The sequence below is a fragment of the Thamnophis elegans genome, chromosome 1 (genome assembly GCF_009769535.1).
Source record: "Thamnophis elegans isolate rThaEle1 chromosome 1, rThaEle1.pri, whole genome shotgun sequence".
NCBI lineage: Eukaryota > Metazoa > Chordata > Lepidosauria > Squamata > Colubridae > Thamnophis > Thamnophis elegans.
In genome coordinates, this window is record NC_045541.1 from 44397808 (window position 1) to 44421307 (window position 23500).

Here is a 23500-nt window from a genome sequence, read left to right on the forward strand (position 1 = left end):
TATATGTATATGTATATGTATATATGTGTGTGTGTGTGTGTGTATGTATATATATATATTAGAGTTATTTATTTATCAGCACAAATACAACATACATATGTGTGTGTGTGTGTGTGTGTGTGTGTTTTATTTGTGCTGATAAATAAATAAAGGGAGACTAGTATAGATCTATTTCAAGCTATTTAGCTCTCATCAGCTAGCCATACCCTTACTGGGATTTGAACCTGGGGTATGGCTAGCTGATGAGAGCTAAATAGCTTGAAATAGATCTATACTAGTCTCCCTTTATTTATTTATCAACACAAATAAAACACAAATATAACAAAGGCAACAGTAAAAATAGTGGGTTTCTGTCGTGATGGACTCTTGTGGGCTTCCTCCCATAGTTGGGGCTTACCAGGGGTTGTGACACTATATATATATATATAGCCATACCCTTACTGGGATTCGAACCTGGGGTATGGCTAGCTGATGAGAGCTAAATAGCTTGAAATAGATCTATACTAGTCTCCCTTTATTTATTTATCAACACAAATAAAACACAAATATAACAAAGGCAACAGTAAAAATAGTGGGTTTCTGTCGTGATGGACTCTTGTGGGCTTCCTCCCATAGTTGGGGCTTACCAGGGGTTGTGACACTATATATATATAGCCATACCCTTACTGGGATTCGAACCTGGGGTATGGCTAGCTGATGAGAGCTAAATAGCTTGAAATAGATCTATACTAGTCTCCCTTTATTTATTTATCAGCACAAATTAAAAAAAAAACACAAATATAACAAAGGCAACAGTAAAAATATTGGGTTTCTGTCGTGATGGACTCTTGTGACGAGCCGAAGGACAGATGATGGAAGCAGTTGGCTTCCTCCCGTAATTGGGGCTTACCAGGGGTTGTAAAAAGCTAATAGATACCTTTCACCCTGGCTTCGCTGATAAACGGATAAGAGCCTGTGGCCTAATGGCTAAGATCTCTGCCTAGTGTGCCTAGTATGCCATATAGCCCAGGTTCAAATCCCAGTAAGGGTATGGCTAGCTGATGAGAGCTAAATAGCTTGAAATAGATCTATACTAGTCTCCCTTTATTTATTTATCAGCACAAATTAAAACACACACACACACACACACACAAACACACACACACACACACACACACACACACACACACACACACACACACACACACACACACACATATATATATATATATATATATATATATATATATATATATATATATATATATATATGGTCTCTAGTTGTTCGGGTTTTCTCCCGCGTAGAATTGGAGATGTCTTGGCTTCTACGCGGGAGAAAACCCGAACAACTAGAGACCTACATACTAACACCCGCGAAAACTTCAGAAAACATACATATATACATATATATATATATATATATATATATATATATATATATATATATATATATATATATATATTTTTAAAGTCACAACCCCTGGTATGCCCAAATATGGGAGGAAGGTCACACTTCCATTCTCTGTCCTTCGGCTCGTCACATAAATATAAATATAAATATAAATATATATATGTGTTGTATTTGTGCTGATAAATAAATAAAGGGAGACTAGTATAGATCTATTTCAAGCTATTTAGCTCTCATCAGCTAGCCATACCCTTACTCAGATTAGAACCTGTGCTCTATTACATCTTAGGCAGATGTGTTAACCACTAAGCCACAAGGTCCTCCTCCTTTATCAGCTGAGCCAGGGAAATAGGTATGTATTTAGTGTTGCAACCCCTGGTATGCCCAAATATGGGAGGAAGCTTACTGCTCTCCAAGAGACTATCCAGACAGAAACCCAATATTTTTACTGTTGCCCTTGTTACATTTGTGTTGTATTTGTGCTGATAAATAAGGACCTTGTGGCTTAGTGGTTAACACATCTGCCTAAAATGTAATATAGCACAGGTTCTAATCCCAGTAAGGGTATGGCTAGCTGATGAGAGCTAAATAGCTTGAAATACATCTATACTAGTCTCCCTGTATTTATTTATCAGCACAAATACAACACAAATGTAACAAGGGCAACAGTAAAAATATTGGATTCCTCCCATATTTGGGCATACCAGGGGTTGCAACTCTAAATACATATAATACGTATACGTATACGTATACGTATACGTATACGTATACGTATACATACATACATACATACATACATACATATATATCAGCACAAATGCAACACACAGACACACACACACACACACACACACACATTTTCACGGGTGTAGGTATGCTGGTCTTGTTGTATTCAGGTCTTTTCCCATGTAAGATTGAGATTGTCTTGGCAATGTTTTGGCAAGGTCTCACTCACGATCTTCAGGCTGGGTTTTGGGCTAAAAGCGTGGTCGGAGCTGCCGTCTTTCTGTAAATCTTGGTGGGGTTGTGTGTGGAGTGCTGGCTTTGTTTCAGTAAGTGGAATGATTGGTTGGGTGATTGTATCATGATTGGTAGATTGGTGATGATTGGTGCTGGCTGTGTGTCCATTGTTGTTTCATGTTGTAACAGCCTGGGTGGTGGGTGGGGCTCGTTTGTTGACTAGGGCTGGTTTCCAGATGTCTGGTAGGTGGGAGGTACAGGAGAATAAATGCACACATCACAAAACACAAGAACACAGTAAGAAAAAAAGAAAAAAAAACTTCCTCCCTTTTCCAGCACCTTAAAGCTACAGGACATGAAATTAATTTTGAAGGAACCAAAGTAATCTCGAAAACTGAACACTTCAACAAGAGAGTAATTATGGAAGCTGTCGAAATAGAGAAACACCCCCACAAAATGAATAAACATGATGATACCTCCCGCCTACCAGACATCTGGAAACCAGCCCTGGTCCACAAACAAGCCCCACCCACCACCCAGGCCATTACAACACAAAACAACAATGGACACACAGCCAGCACCAATCAGCACCAATCTACCAATCATGATACAGCCACACAGCCAATCAATCCACTTACTGAAACAACGCCAGCACTCCACACCCCCCCACCAAGATTTATAGAAAGACGGCAGCTCGACCACCCCTTAAGCCAAAAACACCAGCCTGAGGATGGCGAATGAGACCTTGCCGAAACATTGCCAAGACAATCTCAATCTTATATATAGGCAACAGTAAAAATAATGGTTTTCTGTCTGGATGGTCTCCTGGGGTGGGCCGATATTTGGGCATACCAGGGGTTGTGACACAATACATGCATGCATGCATGCATGCATGCATACATTCATACATATGCATCACGTTACTGTCATGTGATGTGTCATAATATTCTTCCCCTTCGCAGAGCTTGGGTGGGTGCGGCCTGCATGTGACACATACAGGCCATGAGCTTCCAGTTTTACACCCCTGCAGGAAATAACAACATAGGAAGACAACTGTAAAGAATCCAAAGGATCATTTCTCAATTAAAAGCATGTCATATTATTTGAACTAACATAACGTCCATAGCAATTGTTAAACTTAAGATCTCATACTACTGAAGAATTACAGTCCTCTCTGCCATCCCAACCACTAGTTTGTTTAAATGCATCTCTGCAGGCTGGAATTTCCCCTACCTTGTGTTAGATCAGAACTTCTATTACCCCAGGCTACCTAGGGACGATGGGAAATCCAATATATTTGGAGATACTTAAGTCAGTATCAACCATGTTTTTTATTCTAGCAGAAGCAATTATTTTCTACTGCTGTTAACTGCTAGAAGTCATTTGGGATGGGTGATCTAGATCTCCTTGCAAGCAAATAAATAGGTGCCTGAATGCTGTCAAAACTTACAAGATTTTTCCCCCTTTATCAAGGACTTTGAATAGAGAAAGATATCAATACTATGGCTTTTATGTTTCAACCTCCCCCCCCCAATTCAGAGGAATTACTTGATAAATACTACATTTTGTAATTAATATATAATTAAGTAATATGTTATAGCCAAATAAAACTAAATTTTATTTAAAGATAAATGGAAGAAAATCATGAGAATATTGTATATTTTTTATGAAAACTTCAACTTTTTTTCTTTTAGCCATCTAATTCAGAGAAGAAGAAGAAAGATGGCTGAAGAATCACATAGAATTGGAAGGCCCTTCCAAGCCATGTACAGGAATTTTGAAGATGTTTACCTGACATGCTCACTGCCTTGGGTTATTTGTAAAAATAGTAAAAGCAGGATAAATCAATCCATCAATCAAAAATACTGGGAACCCAGGAGCTAATCAGTTCCTGGGTAGGGAAAACCAGGAATGGACAATAGGCATGAATTTAGGCCAGGGACTGATTGGCCATTCATATATATGTCATTCACCAGCTTAACATTCAAGGAGAAAATGAAGATTTATTTAGCTTTTTCTCTTGGGAATGGATTGAATTGACTATTGCTAGAAATAAATATGATATACTCTTTCAAGTGACTAACAGCTCATTTTTGCTTTTTTTCTGGCAGGAAAATATGTGCAAAATAGATGGCTTGTGCTATGCAAAGGGTGATCTCAGTCTCACCAGCTCTTGTCTTTTTTGTGAGCCATCAATTTCCAAATTTACTTGGTCTATCAATGAAAGTAAGTCCTTTGGGCCTTATAAAATCAGGTGTTATTTATGATACAAAAATGCATTTAAGTGATTGAGTGTATTCTTGACTCAGAGAAGTAGATAGTGTATATTTCTAATATTTATCCAGGCTACAAAATTATTATTTTTGGAGAAGACAATCCTGATTTCTGCAAAGCCAAGCAGTTTAGACCTTGTCATTATATAGAGGTTTTCATTTTTTTAAAAACCATTATGAGACTCTATTCTGGTAATTGCTCTATTGCCAGAGAGGCAAAATGCATTCCAGCCTTCAGACCTCTTCTCAAAAAGTGTTGGGCTTTAGTGACAAATAGGGCTATTTCTAATATACCCACAGTTTAGCAGCCATCCTCCTTGTGTCAAGTTTCCAAAGGATGCCCTAATTAATTCATGAGCATCGAGCCAAATTTCAAAAGAAATCCAGGCATTTATTAGGAGCAACATTTCGGCAAGTACCCAAGCAGAGTCAGCTCTGCCCCCATGTAATTTATGGGCCCCTATGACCCTATTTCCCCCCTCCTCCCTGGATGTGTCATTAATCATATTCTCCAACGGAGTATGTTCATGGGCTGTAGAAACCACACCCCTCCTGCTTGCTCTGGTAACCAGGGATACAATCTGGAGAAAGGTATGTATGGAATGTACTTTAGGCGAGGCAGACGAGCAACTCCATCCATTCCTCTTGCTCCTGCTTATGGCAACTCGAAAGCAGACCTGGAATGCTTTTACAAGTTGACACCTTGATCTCCTGGAACATAGACTATGTAATTTTAAATGTAGTTTTAAATGAATCCATACAAGTGCATATTTTACAAAAAGACGTATTTCACAGTTAGCAGTGGTTCAGCAGGATTACAAATATTTCTGGTAAATTTTGAAATTATCCTTTGGTTCATATCTTTTTCTTCCGGGGCCTTCTGTCATCCATAGGACTTATTGAATCTAATAGATAAATAGGCTATATTTCTTGATTCTCACAGGGCCAAGTTGCCACTCCCAATTTTGGATGCTAAGTGAGGATTGCCTGTGTAGAAAATTAGGAGCCTTGTGACATGGGAGCCCCTAATTGGTTTGTGATAGATAGTAAGAGGAAATGATTAGAGAGCTGGAGATCCACGGAGTTGCACTGCCAGATTGCAAATGGAAACCACTCGAGATTAGTGAGTGTACTTAATCCATCAGTCTATGCCTTGCTGATACAAGAAGGAAGAACTACCTAGAGTTCAGTAAAACATAGAGTATTTAATGCAGTCTTAGTTCTGTGTGATTCTTGCTTCCTTGATCTTTAAAATGATTAATACAGAATTTTGGAAACTACATGAGGAATGTCCACGTTTATAGTGAATTAAATAAGACAACCACTTTAATTGATTCAGAATGCTGCTTCTCAGGTTTCTTGCCACCTTAGCTGTGTTGCCAGTAGATTAACCTTTTCTATCCTGTTTATATCTACTCTCCTGTTTCTTTCCAATCCTCCCACAATCATTCTGAAGAGTGTCAGGAGCTCAGTTTTGATAGGTCAAGAGAGATGTAGTCTTCTGAGAGTCTATGAAGAAACTGGGAAAGGAAGAGAAGGCAGCAGGCAAGGCAGCAAACAGCCTGTCTCATAAACAGCAAATTACCTGAGGGTCAGGATGAGTTAGAAATGTGGAAAAATATGTTTCAAAGTATTCAAACAGGACCTACCTTATAAAGCCATAAATGAGAAAGTCTGAAAAATTCCTATTTTATGTTCCAAGACTCTGAATTTATTCTGTATACTAAATTTGACCTTTCTGAATTCTGCCGTTTTTGGTTCCTTATTTTTGCAGCTTGATAGATAGGAAAATGTTGGGCTACACTCCCTGTTCAAATGGGAAAATGCAATCTCTCTACTTCCAACCTTGGGGGGAGGGACTGATCCTGGTGACTGATTGACCTTGTTCTCAAAATGCTAAAGGTAAACAAAGGTCCATCTGTAATAAAAGTGTGCTAGCTAGGTACTGGGTAAGCAGCAGAAACTGGCATGTATTGTCAAAAGGTTAGCAGTGTGGCCTTCATAGAAATTTGCTCTTCTAAGTCCGTTGTCACTCTTAGTGCCAGGGTCAGGGATGAGCAGGGCCTAGAGAACCAATGTAGGAAGATGAAAAATGATAAAGTGCAAGTACAAGTTCAAATCTAGGACGGAAATCACCTACACTTCTCTTACGTGGGATGGGTGCTTTTGGGGTGACAAATACCTTTATGGGAAGACGATTGCCCATAAAGTAATTGTGGTTATTTTGCATAACACTTTCTTGAAAAAAGTTGCTCAGTTACATGAAAATCTTGCCCCTCCATTGGCAGAATCCATGGTGGTGACTTGACATTGTAACTGAAATCTTTTTTAGCTTCATCAGAATCTGATGAACTAAACACGATCATTACTAACATGTTCTATTCTATTTGTTAATTAAGCATGTGCATAGGTCAGAAGGGACATGGCTGACTGGAACCCAAGATGGCCAATGCTTCATCTTGAGATAGGATGTTTCCTGCAGCTCTAGAGCACCCCATTGCTAAGAGAGTTTCTTAGAATTCAGCTGTATTGGTTCCTGGTGGCTGTGAGGACCTGGATGGATCACAGCGTGCTAAGCTGAAATCCTTGTAAAATGGAGTTGCTGGTTGGCAGAGATAGATTTGATTCTGGTTTTACTTCTTGATGGGTTGTTTTCCTCTAAAAGACTTGATCTTTGACAGCTGACCATAATATATAAAATCAACATCCACCACCGATCACAAGTACCACTTCAAAAACCACACAATATAATAAAAGGTAAAGGTTCCCCTCATACATACATGCTAGTCGTTCCTGACTCTAGGGGGCTATGCTCATCTCTGTTTCAAAACCGAAGAGCCAGTGCTGTCTGAAGATGTCTCCGTGGTCATGTGGCCAGCATTATTAAATGCTGAAGGGGCACAGAACACTGCTACCTTCCCACCAAAGGTGGCCCCTATTTTTTCTACTGCAGTTTTACATGCTTTCGAACTGCTAGGTAGGCAGAAGCTGGGACAGGAGCTCACTCTGTTATGTGGCGCTAGGGATTCAAACCGCCGAGCTGCCAACCTTTCTAATCCACAAGTTCAGCATCTTAGCCACTGAGCCACCATGTCCCTCTCACAATATAATAATGTTCATCAATTAATTATAAGTAAATTGAAGGTTTTTTTCCCAACTCAGCAAACTTTTAATTTATTATCAGGACAATTATTTAGATTTTTCTTTTTTAAAAAATTATTCACATGGTGCATTTCCAGCAGAAAAACACAATGTAAAATGTAGATTTAAACTGACTGAAGTTCTGGTAGGATTCTGACTGTAGAATTGGCCTTCCATTGGCTGTATTTTAAACTGCCGCTTTACATTCACCTCAGCCATCACACTCAGATTCAGATGTTAATCATTTTCTGCGATATGAAAATAAGATGAGAAGTTTTCTCCCACCATAAAAACCTGTTCATGCATTTCCACTCTCTGCATCATATTAGATAATCACTTGAGGGCTCATTTCAATTCTGATTTTTTAAAGGTTTTGTTGATTAGAAAAGGGAGAGAGAGAATAAAAAAAAATACAGCTGTAAATGTATTAATTTTATCAGATATGTTTAACCCCTTAAGTATCTATGGTGTTCTTCCAAGTTACTAGCTCAAATTGTTAAATTGCTTGTCATTTGCAATAAAATGTTTACAGTTTTTCTTAAATAAAACAGTATTCCCTAAAGTAACACCCCTCTAATTTTGGTTGTTTTTTATGTTTAATTTAGACAACCTGCCACCTGTGTTTCTGGCCCCATCCAATCAGCTTCTAACATTTGCAGGGGAAACTTTTGTTTATCAGTTGCAAGCAGTAGATCCTGAGAGATCAGCCCTGCTTTTTACTTTAGAAACTGGACCTCCAGAAGCCTCCCTCTCTCCTGCTGGCCTTCTCATTTGGCAGGTCCATTCTGGAGAAGAGAAGAGTTTTGAATTCACGGTATCTGATGAATGCAATGCACAAAGCAGACATTCAGTGCAGGTAGGAAGGAGATCTTAAAGTAAGGTAAAGGTAAAGGTTCCCCTCACACATGCATGCTAGTCATTCCTGACTCTAGGGGGCTGTGCTCATCTCCATTTCAAAGCCAAAGCACCAACACTGAAGGCATTTCCGTGGTCATGTGGACGACATGAGTAAATGCTGAAGGCACATGGAACGCTTTTACCTTCCCACCAAAGGTGGTTCCTATTTTTTCTACTTGCATTTTTTACAGAGATTTTACAATCCTTCAAAAACTAGTTTGTTGGTTCTTGATTAGTCCAATAATAGTTAATAATGTGTTATTGTCTTTAAAAAGCTAAGGCTCCAGGTGTTTTCAAGTGAGTGAATAGTATCATTCATGACAGTAATGATGAATTAATCTAATGAATATCCTGGAGAAAGTGAATCCCATATATTCAATGAATCAGAAAGAGGTCTGCATCGATTGCTGTCTGAAAGACCATTTTTTTGCCAAGCTGGTTAATGGTTAATTAATCCTCTTTAAAACTTGCTGTGTGCATGTGGATCTTTGAAGAAAAACACATTACATGACATAAGCAGTGTTTTTCAACCTTTTTTGTGCAAAGGCACACTTTTTTCATGAAAAAAATCACGAGGCACACCACCATTAGAAAATGTTAAAAAAAATTAACTCTGTGCCTATATTGACTATATATAAAGTAATTTTCCCATGGCACACCTTACACTATGTCACGGCACACTAGTGTGCCGCGGCACAGTGGTTGAAAAACACTGACATAAAGGACCAGGTTTTAGCCATAAAGGGAAAATTATAATTCATTTGCAATAATATTTTTATAGGAAAACCCCCCCCCCCCTTATACCATTACTCTGTAACCTTGGTTTCTTGGCCATGCTTTCCTGTTTTGTCCTTATAGCAAGCTATTCTATTAATTTTGCAGTAACATTTGCTAATAATGCAAATGCACAGGAGGAAGAAACTTACAGCTAAAAGAGGCTGGCTAACATGGATAATTGCTAAGGGAATTGTATAAAATAAATGTTAACTCAGATCACTAGATATAAAATTTATGCAGAATCTGGAGTTACATTCATTGAGCAGTCAAGACCAATCTATACATTATGCTAAGTAACCAGTTGCTTTTAAGAATGGCAAATGCAGAATTTGTCCTTTTTCCTTTGTGATGTCTAAAAGTCAACAACATCTTTATATCATGATGCTTTCTGTTTATTGACTCTTAACAGCCAGTAACAGAAGAACATTATAATGTTGTTATAAAGATTGTTAAAAGTTCTATCACGTGCCTGTGTTTTGTTTCTCATTATCATCTATGAATATTGGGAACATTTCCTGCTATCTTTCAGGGAATAAATCCACAAATCACTCTTACATATATCATTTCATAGGAACTTCAGTAAGTAGCCTTATTGTAAAGTAATAAAATGCATGCTTAAATACAAGACATTGTTGTCTTTTATAGATTTCAGTGAAGCCTTGTGGCTGCTTGAATGGTGGAACTTGCATCACCAACATTAACTTCCCTCCTGGTGTTGGGGAATATCTATGTATGTGTCCCAGTGAATTTGAAGGGGACCGTTGCCAAAACAGCTATAATCATTGTGAATCAAATCCATGTGGTATTGGTTCTTGTAGTGGTGGAGTAGAGAGCTACGAGTGCAAATGTCCAGCAGGTTGGAAAGGTGAGTTGTGTCCATAATCTCGTCTTTTCATGTTTTATTTTGACACAATTAGATTATAAATGTAGTATTCAAAATAAAAGTTGAGTATCATGGCAGAAATATTCATTTGATAAAGCCATTGACCCCCTAGCCAAAAAAAAGTTTTTTTCAAGGTAAGCATTTGATGGCAGCTGTTTGCAAATGGAACACTAAAAATGATAAGCTGATGTTATTTCAAGAGAGAAAAAGAAAAAGTTCGCCAATCAATATAAGTCACAGTATCGTGCATTTGATTTTAGGTTAGTGTGTTTTGTGAATCTAACTACTGTGTTTTGCAAGCTATTGTTTATAGTTTAAAACTGTATAAGGCTATTTGACATATATATATATATATATATATATATATATATATATATATATATATATATATATATATATATATATATATATATATATATATATATATATATATATATATATATATAAAAGATTTTTACAACCCCTGGTAAGCCCCAATTATGGGAGGAAGCTAACTAGTATAGATCTATTTCAAGCTATTTAGCTCTCATCAGCTAGCCATACCCTTACTGGGATTTGAACCTAGTATGGTTCAAATGTATGGTTCTATATAAGGCCTAGTATGCCTTATAGCCCAGGTTCAAATCCCAGTAAGGGTATGGCTCCCTTTATTTATTTATCAGCACAAACCAAAAAAAAACCACAAATATAACAAAGGCAACAGTAAAAATATTGGGTTTCTGTCGTGATGGACTCTTGTGACGAGCCGAATGACAGATGATGGAAGCAGTTAGCTTCCTCCCATAATTGGGGCTTACCAGGGGTTGTAAAAATCTAATAGATACCTTTCACCCTGGCTTCGCTGATAACGGATAAGAGCCTGTGGCCTAATGGCTAAGATCTCTGCCTGGTGTGCCTAGTATGCCTTATAGCCCAGGTTCAAATCCCAGTAAGGGTATGGCTAGCTGATGAGAGCTAAATAGCTTGAAATAGATCTATACTAGTCTCCCTTTATTTATTTATCAGCACAAATATATATATATATATATATATATATATATATATATATATATATATATATATATATATATATATATATATAAAATCCTGTTCATGAAATCCAATTCTTTGCCAAACATTAATACCAGAACTTCCATCTTCCAAAGTATATGGAAGAACAATGTTAACTCATAGCTCATTTGTCTTCAAAATGTGTTTAGCATAAGTAGAAATAAGGACAACCAAGAGCTTTTATGCTCTTTTGAAGGAGAAAAACTAAAATAATAACATGGTACTGAAATTAGGGTTGTTTTGGCTGCCAGTTTAGAGGCCCAACACAAATGGAACACAAGACTGATGATGTAATAGCAGAGCGGTTAGCTCAGATCTATGGTTGGTAATAATACATTGGCACAATGTTTTTCCTATTCTGCTTCTAAAAGCTGGGTACCACCTAATTCACAAATCTAGAAGCAGCTAGTTTAAGTCAAAGTACAATGAAAATCAAATCCTGTGAGATTGTGTGAAGCTCTTCACTGCAGTATTTTTAAAAGCCATCCCTATTTCCCCATAAACTTAAATTTAAGTAATTGCTTTCCAACATTTTCATTGGATGCTAGTCTGCTAATTTTGTTTTCTTTGTCCAGATCAACATAGTGATAAGATATTGCCTGCTAAGAAAAAGAAAGACACCTGCTTCAATTACTCTCCTTTTTCTAGTTGATTTAAATAAAATATTCATTGTTTCAGCAGCTGCTTCCTGAGCTGAAAATAGCAAACATGAGGAAAATGGGGGGAGGAATAAAGAAATGATTGAGAGGCATTCCTATTTCATTCAGTAGTTTAATAGCAGGTGAAAAATTATACACGAGTGGAGCTGAAAACCAGCTGAGAAGTAGATGATTTTACTCCAGGGCAGATTCTGTTACAGCAATAAAGCTTCTTGAAGTTGTGTTTGTCTCAATTCCCCAGAAAACCATCAATAATCTAATGAGCAGGTAACATTGCACTGCTCAAGTGACAAGACGATTATGGCATCACACCTTTGCAAAAGATAGCAAACAGATAGTAGTAACAAAACACTTGCTCTTCAGAGATTACTTTAAATATCATCCCTAGAGAAGCTCGTTACTAAAAGTGTAGGAAGCACTGTTGTGCATGCAAAACTACCACTGCATTCTAAATCCCAATTTTACTATCACTGACAGGATGATAGTAATTACAGATGTGCACAGGGGAACAAGCAGAAGGCAAAGATTAAAAATGAGCACGAGCAATGGAAATGTCTACACAGAATACAGGCCCAGAGTGCATCTTTTGTGGTTTAAACTTCCATGAACAGGTTCTCCTGTTGGGACCTCATTCCAAATCTATTTTGGGATATTCAAAGTATTTAGTGCATATGTTTGCTATCAGTCCTTAATAGCAGTAGAAAAACACAAATACACATGTAAAACATAAGCTTCAGAGTGAACCTTGTTCATCAAAACATTTCTTCACTCCGTGAAAAGCGCACACAATTTACTGCATTGCTTCAGTGGTATATATTGATTGAGAAAGCATTGGTGACCAAAAGAACATGTGCATTTTCCCAGCTGTGAAGATCAGATGGTCATAGACAATTAGTAACTAGTTGTCATTATTTACTTGCATCAAATCTGAAAATGTGTTAACATAAACAGTTGGATTTATGTTCCAGCAAAAAGATTATAACATGGACAGTTAACAGATAAGTATCCTGGAGAGTTATCTCAATTTGTTTTCTTTTTAAATGAAACAATCACATGGGACAATAAAGAGAATCCCTGCTAAGACTATGGCTTTTTGATCTATACTACATATGTAAATTATCTTCCTATGATTAACCTTTCTGTAGCCAGAGTGCTTCATTTTTATTACTGGCTTGTATTTTCTCCATCTGTATCTATGTTTGGAAGGGCTGGGAACCAAAAATAAGGAGGACTAATTCAACATTTAAGTCCTTCACTTCAACCTTCTAAACATATATACCAAGTATCTTGCACACTTTTACAGTTTTCTACCTAGTAGTACTGTATACACACTAATTTTTAGCTGCCCAGTTGTGTCCAGAATTTTGGGATATTCAAAGTATTTAGTGCATATGTTTGCTATCAGTCCTTAGTAGCAGTAGAAAAACACAAACACATGTAAAACATAAGCTTCAGAGTGAACCTTGGCATCCTTGTTATTTTTTCCTAGTGTAATAAATATTTTGGATTCCTCAACTAAGTCTTAATGTTAGAACCATAATATTAATGAGTTCTATGTTATTCACATTTTCCTGCACTGAGCTCTCTATTTCAGTACCTGTTTTAGCAGGTACTGTTTTACCTGTTCTGCTTGTTTTCTAGCAGATCTGGCACCTGTATATTTTTTCAGTTTTAACTTGGTTCCCTGAATCAAGCATTCCTTCATTCCTCAGTAACTTTTTGGCAATTTTTATATCTTTTTGTCTTCTGAGAACGTTGTTAAAATTTCCTTTTGGACTAAAATCCTGAAGTTCTTTGACTTATCTTTAAGCAAAAATATTGTGGGGGCTAATGCATAAATTTGAAGAGATTCTTTTAGTAGCAGGTTAAACTCATCCATTGTTCCTAAGATTTTTACTCACCAAAGATGGTTGGGGGGATTCATTTTTCATGTTTTTAATACATGCATGCATGCATGCATGCATACATACATACATACATACATACATACATACATAAATATGTGTGTGTGTATATATATATGTATATATATTTAGTGTCACAACCCCTGGTATGCCCCAATTATGGGATGAAGCTAACTGCTTCCATTATCTGTCAATCGGCTCATCACAAGAGTCCATCACGACAGAAACCCAATATTTTTACTGTTGCCTTTGTTATATTTGTGTTATATTTGTGCTGATAAATAAATAAAGTGAGACTAGTATAGATCTATTTCAAGCTATTTAGCTCTCATCAGCTAGCCATACCCTTACTGGGATTCGAGCCTGTGCTATATTAAGACTTCTGTCTACATGTTACAGAGAATGGAAGTAGTGATCTTCCTCCCATATTTGGGCATCTAATAAAATTTAATAGATACCTTTGTATCTATTAGAAATCTAATAGATACCTTTCACCCTGGCTTGGCTGATAACGGATTAGAGCCTGTGGCCTAATGGCTAAGACGTCTGCCGAACATGTAATATAGCCCAGGTTCAAATCCCAGTAAGGGTATGGCTAGCTGATGAGAGCTAAATAGCTTGAAATAGATCTATACTAGTCTCCCTTTATTTATTTATCAGCACAAATACAATATATGTAACAAAAAGGCAACAGTAAAAATATTGGGTTTCTGCCTGGATGGTCTCTTGTGATGAGCCAAAGGACAGAGAATGGAAGTAGTGATCTTCCTCCCATATTTGGGCATACCGGGGGTTGTAAAATCTTTTATATATATCTTTTATGTATATGTATGTGTATGTGTATGTGTATGTGTATGTGTATGTGTATGTGTATGTGTATGTGTATGTGTATGTGTATGTGTATGTGTATGTGTATGTGTATGTGTATGTGTATGTATATGTATATGTATATGTATATGTATATGTATATGTATATGTATATATGCATATATATATGTGTGTGTGTATATATATATCTATATGTATATATATTTAGTGTCACAACCCCTGGTAAGCCCCAATTATGGGAGGAAGCTAACTGCTTCCATTATCTGTCAATCGGCTCATCACAAGAATCCATCACGACAGAAACCCAATAGTTTTACTGTTGCTTTTGTTATATTTTGTGGGTTTTTTTTATTTGTGCTGATGAGCACAAATAAAAAAAAATATTTATCAGCACAAATAAAAAAACACACAAAATATATGTATATATGTATATATATGTGTAGAATGGAAGTGTGATCTTCCTCCCATATTTGGGCATACCAGGGGTTGTGACTTTAAATATATACCTTTCACCCTGGCCTGGCTGATAAGGAGTCGAGCTCTGTAGCTCAATGGTTAACACATCTGCCTAAGAGGCAATAGAGCACAGGTTCGATTCCCAGCAAGGGTATGGCTAGCTGATGAGAGCTAAATAGCTTGAAATAGATCTATACTAGTCTCCCTTTATTTATTTATCAGCACAAATATAACATATATATATATATGTATGTATGTATGTATGTATGTATGTATATGTATATATGTGTATGTATGTGTGTGTGTGTATATATATACACACAGACATACACATATATATATACATATACATATACATATACATATACATACATACATACATACATACATACATACATATTCCCAAAAACTTGGGTATGGCTAGCTGATGAGAGCTAAATAGCTTGAAATAGATCTATACTAGTCTCCCTTTATTTATTTATCAGCACAAATATAACATATATATATATATATATATATATATATATATATATATATGTATGTATGTATGTATGTATGTATATGTATATATGTGTATGTATGTGTGTGTGTGTATATATATACACACAGACATACACATATATATACATATACATATACATATACATATACATATACATACATACATACATACATACATACATACATACATACATATTCCCAAAAACTTGGGTATGGCTAGCTGATGAGAGCTAAATAGCTTGAAATAGATCTATACTAGATAGATCTATACTAGTCTCCCTTTATTTATTTATCAGCATAAATATAACATATATATATATATATATATATATATATATATATATATATATGTATATATATATATATATATATATATATATATATATATATATATATATATGTTATATTTGTGCTGATAAATAAATATATGGCCTATATAAATATAAATATAAATATAAATATAAATATAAATATAAATATAAATATAAATATAAATATAAATATAAATATAAATATAAATATAAATATAAATATAAATATAAATATAAATATAAATATAAATATAAATATAAATATAAATATAAATATAAATATAAATATAAATATATAAATATATTTATATATAGCCTATTCTGTTCATTTAGTTGTTTAATGTTTATCATGGGGAAAGTACACACTGCAGTTGATATTTTGACTGAGTCCCCACTGGACCTGAAAATGTAATACAATAGTCTGTCTTGAGATATCAGGCTCAGTAGAAAAATATTTGATGGGTTCAGAAATATATTTTCATATTCTGTCCTCTTAATTATCTCACTGTCCCTAGCTGAAACAGCAATCTGTTCAGAAATTGTTTAGAGTGAGCTGAACTTTCTCTGCCATATAACTATAAGCAAAAGGTAGTGTTTCCTTGTGTGTGTTTTAACATAAAGCAAAATGAAAATAGACTATGCTCAAAGTTTTTATATAATTCTGAGAGCTGATGGAAGGAGAACAATAATTAACCCTCTCTGCTTTTCAATTGTTTTCAACCAGTGGAATATATATTAAATTTAACATTGGAAACAATGATAATTATAACAAATATAATTTATAAACACATGCCAGTTGCCAAGTGCCTGAATTTATATCATGTGATTGTGGAGATACTGTGATGGTCATAAGTAACCAGTAATGAGTCCTTTTTTATCTAAGTGTGAGGACCAGTCATGAGTCCCATTGTAACTTCAAATGATTGTGAAATTAATGCTTATAAGTTGAGGACTACCTCTATAGTCACAAAAAATATTTTGGTGAAGTCAGATTCTTTTTTTAACTTCATTATTTAAAAAATAGAAATGTTTTTTTTAAAAAACGTAGATTACTGACAAAGTAATTATGAAATAGTACATTGCTGGACTATTTCACTTTTTTAAAAAAATAAGTATATTATATAAACACACACACACACACACACACACACCTCTTGTCTAAAATTAGAAATATTCTCTATATCAAGCAACTATTCTACCTACTATTCTACCGTAGAACTATCGATGAAGCTTTTAAATCATCATTACCTTAACAAATAGTTTCATAAAACTGTTTCTAAGATAATAGTTTCATATTTCAATTATTCTTTAATTTGTACTAATTATATTTTTCTAATTATTGTTTTTATAATTTTTTTAGATTGTAGTTTTACTTTATTATATGTCATCTAAGTCACTTCTAGTGAGATGGGCAACTATCTTTTTTAACAAAGGAAGAAACAAATAAACTGCTTTCTTTCTTTCTTACAAGTGTTAGATCTGCAGTTCATGTATCATTTTGTACAGGTTCCATCATGGAAAGCTTTGTCAGCTCTTTTCTTTCTTTCAATCAAACTGATATTAAAACCTGAGGACTAATTTGTAGACCACAATTACATAATTCCCAGTAGTATTTTCAGCACAAATGTCATATGCCTGAAGGGGTGATAATAAAACATAGTTTTAGGAGTATATTAGTTATATTTGCGTGTTAACATTCACAGTTTTACATTTGGGGAAGCAGTACATTAGCGGCACTAGACAATTACAACATCAGGTGAATCTGTTGGGGGCCTTTCAATGACAAATGACCGACATCTTCACCAATTCTATTTCTGGGAAGTCTGCCTAATGTGTATGAAGATTTAAGTAAAGGATTAAACAGCAGTAGCAACATCTTTCTATTTATTAACCTAAGCTTTATTTTTTGCCACAGGGCATACTTGTCAAGAGGATATAAATGAATGTGAAGCAAATGCTTGCTTTCCTGAGGTCTCTTGCACAAATACTATGGGGTCTTTTGAATGTGGCAGCTGCCCTATTGGGATGAAAGGTGATGGTAGAAATTGCAAGTGTGAGTATTTTGTAACTGATGTTACAGTAATTAAGGAAACAATTGTAATGGGTTCAACCCCAAAATAAATTTTGTGAGTCAAAATAATGCAATATTTGTGTCTTTGTTCATTTATCTACCTACCTACCTACCTACCTACCTACCTACCTACCTAGCCAGCCAGCCAGCCAGCCAGCCAGCCACCCACCCACCCACCCACCCACCCACCTACCTACCTACCTATCCATATATACATATATACATATATATATGGATTATCTCAATATAATCAAATGTATCTTAAAAAAGAAAGGGAGGGTTTTTCAATGAAAATTTGCTGAATAAGAAAAGTGTGTAATATAATTTGAACTGAATTGAAAATAAGATAAATACTGGACTGGCATTAATCGAAGCATATTCTGAATGTGTATGTGTGTGTTCATTTGTCTTATTTACACAGGATAAGCACAAATAAGGTAGATCATATGGCATGATAACCAGACAATTTGCCCAAAATGTGTTTTGCTTATGAATATCCACATATTTTTATTTTTGTAGCATGGAAACTATAATGCTGCTTATCATGATAAGTTGTCTAAACAATAGAGATTTTCAGTATGCTGTATTCTATATCATGTAATACTATCCACCTTTCTGCAATATGACTATGCATATAAGGGACATTTAATGCCTTCACCGAGAGACATGAGAAAATGAAGACATGACACATAAGTAGCAATTTACTGAATCTAACATTCATTTGCAGTCTCCTCTGGTCATCCTGATCCTGAGATGGGAACTTATCAAAACACAGGGAAGACAGAAAGGCTAAGACCTAATCTGTTAGTAGAACATTGATGTAGTCCAATATTATTTAGCTAGTTAACTTAAACATTAGTAATGATGCTTTGATATTATTCTTCCCTCTTTTATTAAAATGTATTTCTGAATACATTGTAAAGTTTTCCTCTAGAGTCTTTCAAAGTCTTTCCAAACTTTAAACATGATAGCTTTACATTATCCTTGTTTTTAATTGTTGCTTCTGTTAAATACAAGTTTATTATTTCTTCAGTAAATCAATAAAAGTTGTTAAACAACTTTATGAGATGAACAGCACTTTTTAGATTAACCCCATCCTCAAGGAAAAAAATGCCCAGAGAATCCTAAACTAGTGTTACAGAGGAAGTTCAATAAATCGTTTGCTTCATTATGCATAAAATAATTTATGAATGCTCCTGAGGATGTAATCGCCTGCCTCCCTGGTTTTTCTATTCATGTATACCTGACTATTAACCTTCAATGTAGAAAACAATTAAATGAACTATCCAAGAGCATTCTTCTTCTTCTTCTTCTTCTTCTTCTTCTTCCTCCTCCTCCTCCTCCTCCTCCTCCTCCTCCTCCTCCTCCTCCTCCTCCTCCTCCTCCTCCTCCTCCACATTTTTGTTCATTATACAAACAACAGGTTATGTATGGAGACAAAAACAATGGCTTACAGCTGAAAAATCCTAGAAAACATGAACAATCTGTTGTAATATTGATTCAGTCTTTCCTTGGTTTACAGTTTTATCTTACAGAAACTATTTTCTAGTCTTTGCCTCGTTTCAGGACATTTGTGGCTGCCTTGAAGTGTTTTTTGTGTTCTTCTGTGAATTAATTCTGTTAAGCATGACTGGAGAAAGGAAGATTCAATTAATGCTTAAGTAAAATCCTGCCCTTAACTGAAATGTGGTTGTTTATTTGCACACTCTCAAGATTTTAAAATGCTTCATCTGATACAGCAGTTGTACACCACTCATTTAAATTACCTTACAGAAGTAATGAAAGTGGTTATTGGTTGCAAAATTCTTTTTTCATAGCAAAAGTTCAGTGACATTGGGAAAGAAAGTAAAATTTGCAGATCTGAAATATGATGCTTCTGTATGCCTGGCTTAAATTTGGGGAAAGATCCCCTTATGCTAAACCAATCAACTCATTTTGATTTAAACAATGGTTCCTCCCTTTAATGCAAACCAGGTTCCACTATGTACTATATAGCAGGCTAGAAAGTCATGAAGCTACAGGAAAAGTAGAAAGGCTCCCAATCCACTTCTATGCTATATCTGATCTATCCAATGTTATACTGTCACTTTTTGCACTAGGAACTTAAAAAAAAACCATTTTGTCCCTTGTTTCTTAAGTCAGAGATAGGCAATGTAGAATTTATGGGCCCAGGACTTACTGTCCACCAGACCTGTCTCATTTGATTTTTAAAGAGACTCTTTTCAAAATGAAAGATATTAAAAGAAAGTAGCCAAACTGCAAAGCAAAGCACCAGTAGCATCATATTTATTTATTGGTATGTCTTGAGAAGTCTTTACTGAAGCCCCTTTGAAATTCTAGGTAGCATCTGAAAGACTAAGCCACCTTTAGTGATTCACCTTGTCCGTGAATAGTAGCTGTGTTGTTCATTAGCAAATTCCCATGACAACTCTGCATCTAACACAAAGTCTCAAAATTCCAAATGTGTTCCAAAGATTAGCATACCCCTGTACTTGGTGGCAGCAGTCTTAAATAAAGATAATCAACGTTTCATCAGTCAAAGACTGCAGAATATGATTACAACACAACACTGAAATATATACACTTCAGTAGCTAAGGGTTCCAAAGCAGTGATATTAGAAAACAATAAAAGAGCCGAGGTGGCGCAGTGGTTAAATGCAGCACTGCAGGCTACTGCTAGATCAGCAGTTCAGCGGTTCAAATCTCACCAGCTCAGGGTTGACTCAGCCTTCCATCCTTCCGAGGTGGGTAAAATGAGGACCCGGATTGTTGGGGGCAATATGCTGACTCTCTGTAAACCGCTTAGAGAGGGCTGAAAGCCCTATGAAGCGGTATATAAGTCTACTGCTATTACAATGTGGAGTTGTGTTCTGTTGCTAGAAAATAGGCATTGGGCTACAAAATCAGTATTTCCCACCCTAGAATTTGATTTGATTTAGCACAGTTGCATCAGAATTACATTTCTTTGTTCATCAGATTGTAGTGGTTTTTCTGTTATGATTGGCACTTCATTGTCATCTGAATTTTCCTGAGGATGGGGTAATCTAAAAACTGCTCTTCAACTCATAAAGTTGTGTAACACCTTGAAGAAATAACAATCACATCATGCCAGAAAAGGAGTGGGGGGGACTATTGAAATTCTTTTGCCTATGTAAGATATATTATGTAAACTATATACAGTGAATCCCCTCTTCCTCCTCTTTCTAAAATTTACCCAGGGTTCTTGAAAACTTTTATTAACTTGAGCACAACCATGACTTTCTTCCATTTGAATTAACATATTCATACATACCTTCCCAATAAAGCTAGCCAATAGCTAATTGCTTTCAAACATGACTACAAGTGGAACATTCATTCTGTAACTTACTAGAGGAAATTAATATTTTAAATGGTCCCTGATTGACAATTTAGTTGATTTACTTCTTTGAGCACATCAAGCCATGGTATCCAAAGTACTCTTCTTGAGCCAGCTGCTGCCTGGAGTTAGTGTGGTATAGTTTGGCAATTGTCCATGGGTAGGCAGATGGAGTCAAGCCAGCATGATTTTCTTTTAGAATTGGTCAAGCGAATGTGTTACTCATTACTCCAGCTGTACACCTGCCGCTAGTTTATAAGCCATTTGAATTGTTTGCCTCTACTTCTGGATCTTCCACTATATGTGGATATTAAATGAGATCCTGTTCTAATGAAATCCCAGATGCTAACTCATTCAATTTCTTTGATTCCACAAACAGGGGGGGGGGGATAAATAACCTGGAAGATAATGTGATGTGATATGATGTTAGCATTCACCTCCATCAATAATCAGAGCAAAAACAAATGCCATGCCTTTTTTCACCTCCACTCTCTATCATTGCAGCTGAAGACTTTGCTGACAGAATAGAAGCTTTCATTACTGATCATCATAATATCAAAGGTGAATGGAAAACAAGTGAAAGTAAACAGCTTGAGAAAGGCCAAGAAGCAAGGACTTTGTCAGCAATTAAGTATGTTAATACCAGCAAGGTCCATGGTAAGTATAGTATAATTAGATGGGTGTCAAAGAGTTCTGCTCCAAGCTGTCAGCTTTTATGTGAAACTATTTTCCAAAGCAGTCACTGCATATCAACCTAAAAAGAGAGAGTTTGAACACAGCACAAAGATAACTTTTAAAGAAAGTTTGTACAATGAATAGAGCAGACAATCAAAAGGCAAACAATCAGCTGTGGCTACGGTTCTTAAAAAGTTATTTGAGAAGATTCAATGTTGATGTTATGTCTCAGCTCCACTTGGGATGTGCCCATCTTGTTAGATCAATTATATCTACTAACTAACAAAATATAAAATATCCAGAATAGAACTCAATTAGGAAAAATAAATTGCATTAGACTCCGAGCATTATGGAGATCTGGTTGGGCCATGAGGGGGGTGTTCCCCTTAGTGAATTATGCCCACCAGGCTTCTGGGCGTTTCACCAGCCGAGATCCCAGGGCAGGGGCGGAGGGGGGGGGTGGTGGTTATTAGGGAAAGTCTCGGACCTCAGGAGGTCACTGTGCCTCAGAGAGGCAGGTGGGAGTCCCTTTTTGTGAAATGGGGCCTTGGAGTTCAGGTGGGCCTTTTTGTTATGTACCTGTCTCCCTGCTACATTTCATCAGCGCTGCCGGAGCTGCTGGATGTGTTAGCTGGATTGGCTGTTGATTTCCCCAGGCTTATGATCCTGGGGGATTTCAATCTGCCTTCCATTGGCGAGACATCTGAGTCAGCTCAGGAGTTCATGGCTTCCATGACGGCTATGGACCTAACTCAGTTAATTGAAGACTCCACCCATAATGGGGGACACATGCTCGACCTGATTTTTATCTCTGGGCAGTGGATGAATGTTCTAGATTTAGGGGATATTTCTATCCAACCCTTGTCATGGTCGGATCATTTCCTCATCAGGCTTAACTTACATACTGCTACCCCTCACTGCAGGGAGGCAGAACCGACTAGATGGTTCCGCCCCAGACGCCTGATGAACCCTGAAAGGTTCCTGATGGAGCTTGGGACTTTTCCTGAATCCCTTGCTCACAACTCGACCAAAGCTAGTGAAATCCTGGGATAGGGCTGCCACTGGGGCTTTGGATCGTGTTGTGCCTTTGCGGCCCAGGTAGCTCCCTGGTTTACCAAGGAGCTCCTGGAGATGAAACACTGGAAAAGATGCCTAGAGAGTGGTTGGAGGGCCAGCCAGTCTGAATCTGATCGAACACTAGTAAGAATTCATATTAAATCCTACTTAGTGGCGATAAAAGCGGCAAAACGACAACATTTTTCCACTCTTATCGTGTCCGCAGATAACTGCCCAGCCACCCTGTTTAGGGTGACCCACTCCTTATTTAATCAAGGAGCTGGGAAAGACCCCTTGCAGGGTAGGGCTGAAGAAT

At 36.4% G+C, this 23500-nt stretch overlaps 1 protein-coding gene across 1 annotated transcript in view; it reads left to right on the forward strand.

Moving 5' to 3' along the window:
• The window catches only part of VWDE (von Willebrand factor D and EGF domains), a 352344-nt gene that overhangs the window by 242739 nt on the left and 86105 nt on the right, over window positions 1–23500 (forward strand). Inside the window, exons 17-21 of the mRNA XM_032236897.1 lie at window positions 4459–4573; window positions 8367–8617; window positions 10081–10300; window positions 17943–18080; window positions 21958–22110. Of these exons, the coding sequence (XP_032092788.1) occupies window positions 4459–4573; window positions 8367–8617; window positions 10081–10300; window positions 17943–18080; window positions 21958–22110 (877 nt within the window). The remainder of the gene's footprint in view (window positions 1–4458; window positions 4574–8366; window positions 8618–10080; window positions 10301–17942; window positions 18081–21957; window positions 22111–23500) is intronic.